At 33.1% G+C, this 3,386-nt stretch overlaps 1 protein-coding gene across 1 annotated transcript; it reads right to left on the reverse strand.

Moving 5' to 3' along the window:
* Positions 1–1,291: 1,291 nt before the first annotated feature.
* On the reverse strand, positions 1,292–2,790 carry LOC111893118 (uncharacterized). The gene is made up of 3 exons (XM_023889192.3): positions 2,468–2,790; positions 1,873–2,066; positions 1,292–1,525 (listed from the first exon to the last, which is right to left on the reverse strand). Exons 1-3 carry the CDS (start codon positions 2,538–2,540, stop codon positions 1,505–1,507), a joined length of 288 nt encoding a protein of 95 aa, XP_023744960.1. The 5' UTR covers positions 2,541–2,790; the 3' UTR covers positions 1,292–1,504.
* Between the last annotated feature and the right edge of the window lie 596 nt (positions 2,791–3,386).

Raw genomic sequence — 3,386 nt, forward strand, 5'->3', positions numbered from 1 at the left:
GAGGTTGTATAGTTAAGTATTTATAGGTAAAATTGTTATGTAAAAAGAATTAAATTTTTTCAAAACTTTACCATTGGAATGGCTAGTCAAACATTCAAAAGAAGAAGAGCCCTTGTTGGGCGTTTCTATTCGTTGTGTGCAACACGAATTATCACAAAAATAGGTGACCACGAACCATCCGGATGGTGTGCACGAGCATTGTTCATGGCCACCTAGACCACGACTGGGTTCGTGGTCCGTATACCAGTTGGCCTAAATGTGCTCTCCAAACTCATACTCATGATTTAAGAACATGGTAAATTTTAAATATGTATTACACATTTACTTCTCCGTAATTTGTAGTTAACGATGTTGTTATGATTAGTGATTTAGCTTGATAAATCAAAAAAAAGAATCATGATGCAAACCCTTTTCTTCTGAAATATTGGCTTATGTAATTTGCTTTCTTTAATAAAAGCAAATTGGTTCATTTAGTGGGTAAAATGGGTTCATGAAATACATTGCTATATGGTTTCCGCGTTTTGCAATTCCTCGGTTTTAGTTGTCGTTGGACTAAGAGATCTTTTCTTTTCATGTGGGCTTAAAGCCTTAAACTATCACGAATTAAGAACCACATAAATCTGTATTATTAATTTAATTCATTTTTTTTAAATTTTTTTGTGATTGGTAAGTTTATATTAGTTGATTGTTTACACAGTACTCAATTAAATATTTTTAATACTCATCCGTTGGCCATTGTTTTTATACATTTTAGATTCCATTATTTTGTTGGTTTGTTATAACTCGTAGGAATCATCATTACAAAATTAGTTCAATTTTTATAACAACAATTCATGATTAATAATCAATTATTTTAAATAAATAATTTTAAATAACCTATTAATTAAGAGATTTATCAAAATTTTAAAGTTCGTTATAACTTCTAATGTAACATATAATTAAAAAAATAAATGTTTCTATAAAAGTTTAAAATCAATTATTTAAAACCTAAACGTCTTTAATTGTGATAGTGATTTGACTAATATATCTCTTTGACGTATGACATAATATTAATGTGTAGTTTTGAATGACACATGACAAAAAAAGATTAAAACTATTCTTTTATTAGTATAGAGATTTAATCCCAACATAAATTGTCTTCAATGTTAACACATCAAATTCCAACAAATAAGTCTTACATCAAATTTTGACATTTAATTAAGAATATAATTTTATATAATCATATTTTGGCATTTATCACAACAAAATAATTTAAAATTTAATTAAATAGCAATTAAACCAATCAAAAGGCTTGTACTAATAAACACCCTTTAAAACTTCAAACCATCACACTAAAAATAAGAAAGAAAATAATTCCAACAATATAATTTAAACTGCACAAATAAATGTTAAAAGAAAAACAGCCAAATTATTGCTCTAAAATGGTTTAAGTTGATCACTATGTGTTCAATGATCAATAAAATGCTTATTTTTCAAACTTTTGGTTTATCAATGCCCGATTTCTTCATCCATGAAACTTCTTCACCTAAAATAAATAAAAATAAGAAGATTCATCCGCTTATTAAAGATTAAAAATGAGCTGAGAGTTATTTTCTAGATATTGGTTACCTATTTTCGGGATAGTATGAGTATATATACAATGATTTTGATTACAAATTTTGATTCTTAGGATCAAAACAAACATCAATAAATAATCAAAATTTTGCATATCTAACTATCATTTATGCTTTATGGATTTATATGTTATCATTCTTTAGGTCGCAATAACTCCTTTCTATTTTTAATGCATCTAGTTGGTTGTTCAAGTGGGGACGTAATCATAATTCCTTTCCATTTTTAATGCATCTAGGGTTTCTGCTTCATAGTTCATACCTCTTTTGTGGCGTTTTCAGTTGATAGCGTTTTGGAACGAGAATGCGACGCCTTGTGATGTTTCATCGGACCACCGTTAGTATTGACGCCGCCGGATTCGTTCGGCGGAGGCATGTAAGAGTGAGTCTCCGGTCCCCTGTAATCGATCTCGTAAATCTCCGAATTCACTTTTGCGATAGGCAACTTCAACCGACCTACACATATCCGAATACACAATCAAAACTATCACTCAACTCGAACGAATCATGAAGAACTTAAGCAATAAGATTAAGATACGAACGCCTGTTTCTAAGCTGCTTTAACTCTTCGTAAACGTTTGAAACAATCAAATTGCAGAACTATATATAAATAATAGCGTAAGCTTACGAGACACAAAATCGAATCTCTGGAGGTGAAGCGAAGTTCATTCAAACACAAAACCAAAAATATTAAACAACACAGCGATTGTGAAATGCTCTGATATGGAGATATAATTTTATACAGTATGAATCGATGAAAAACTAAACTCGTAGAAAAAAGCTGTGCGACTGTGTGTGAGAGAGAGAGAGAGCTGAGCGCATGAAATGTGATCGAAGCTTAAGCAAACCGAACATACCTCTGGAGAAAGCAGGCATGGCGAAGAGGAGGAAGAGCAAGAAAACAGTTGTGAAGCGATTTTTGAGGTCCATTGGAGAGAGAGAGAGAGAGAGAGAGAGAGAGAGAGAGAGAGAGAGAGGTGGTATTTAATGTATAGGGACGGCGGATCACGGAAGAAACGTGGCGGTGGTCAGGGGGTGATGCGCGTTAGCATTTGAAAGCGACGCCATCTTCACAGCCTTATGCTGCCTGGTTGCCTGCTGAGGTGTAATTCATTCAGAAACCAGCACAACTGGACCAGCAAAAAATGTTGGAACTTGGGAGTGCACTTTTTTAAATGCGATCCCCCGTTTCCTGTTGGAGGTGAAAAATTCACCCAAAAAAAAACTATAAAATTGGTATATGTGTGGTTTAGGATAAGCAAAATAGACACCTAACAATTATGAGTGAACAAAAAATACTCGTTGAAATCAAACGAATAGGAACGGGAACTAATTGGGAACCGAATATGTAATTTGGTTCGGTTCTTGGTTTCTCCATGTAGACCATATCCATACATGTGGTTCATAATTTTTATTTTTTTATTTTTTATTTTTTTTTTTTTTTTTTTTATCACAGATTGGTTCGGTCGAGGACACCTAACAATTAGGAGGGAACAAAATACTTGTTTGAACCCAATCGAACCAGAAGCAAATAGTTAATGCAATTTTGTTCTAAGTTTTTTGGTTCCTTGTTTCGGTCCGGATCCAGTTATGGACCGTAAAAGTAGGGGTAAGCAAAACACTCGTTGGGACCATACCGAACCCGAATCGATTAACGATCAAAATATGCGATTTGGCTCAATTCTCGGTTTGTCTCTATAAATCCAGTTCTTGCTTTCTCGGTTCTGGAACCGAGCTCATCCCTAGCATGGTTTGCTATTTTCTTTGTATTATATC

This window comes from Lactuca sativa, chromosome 6, assembly GCF_002870075.4.
Source record: "Lactuca sativa cultivar Salinas chromosome 6, Lsat_Salinas_v11, whole genome shotgun sequence".
Lineage (NCBI taxonomy): Eukaryota > Viridiplantae > Streptophyta > Magnoliopsida > Asterales > Asteraceae > Lactuca > Lactuca sativa.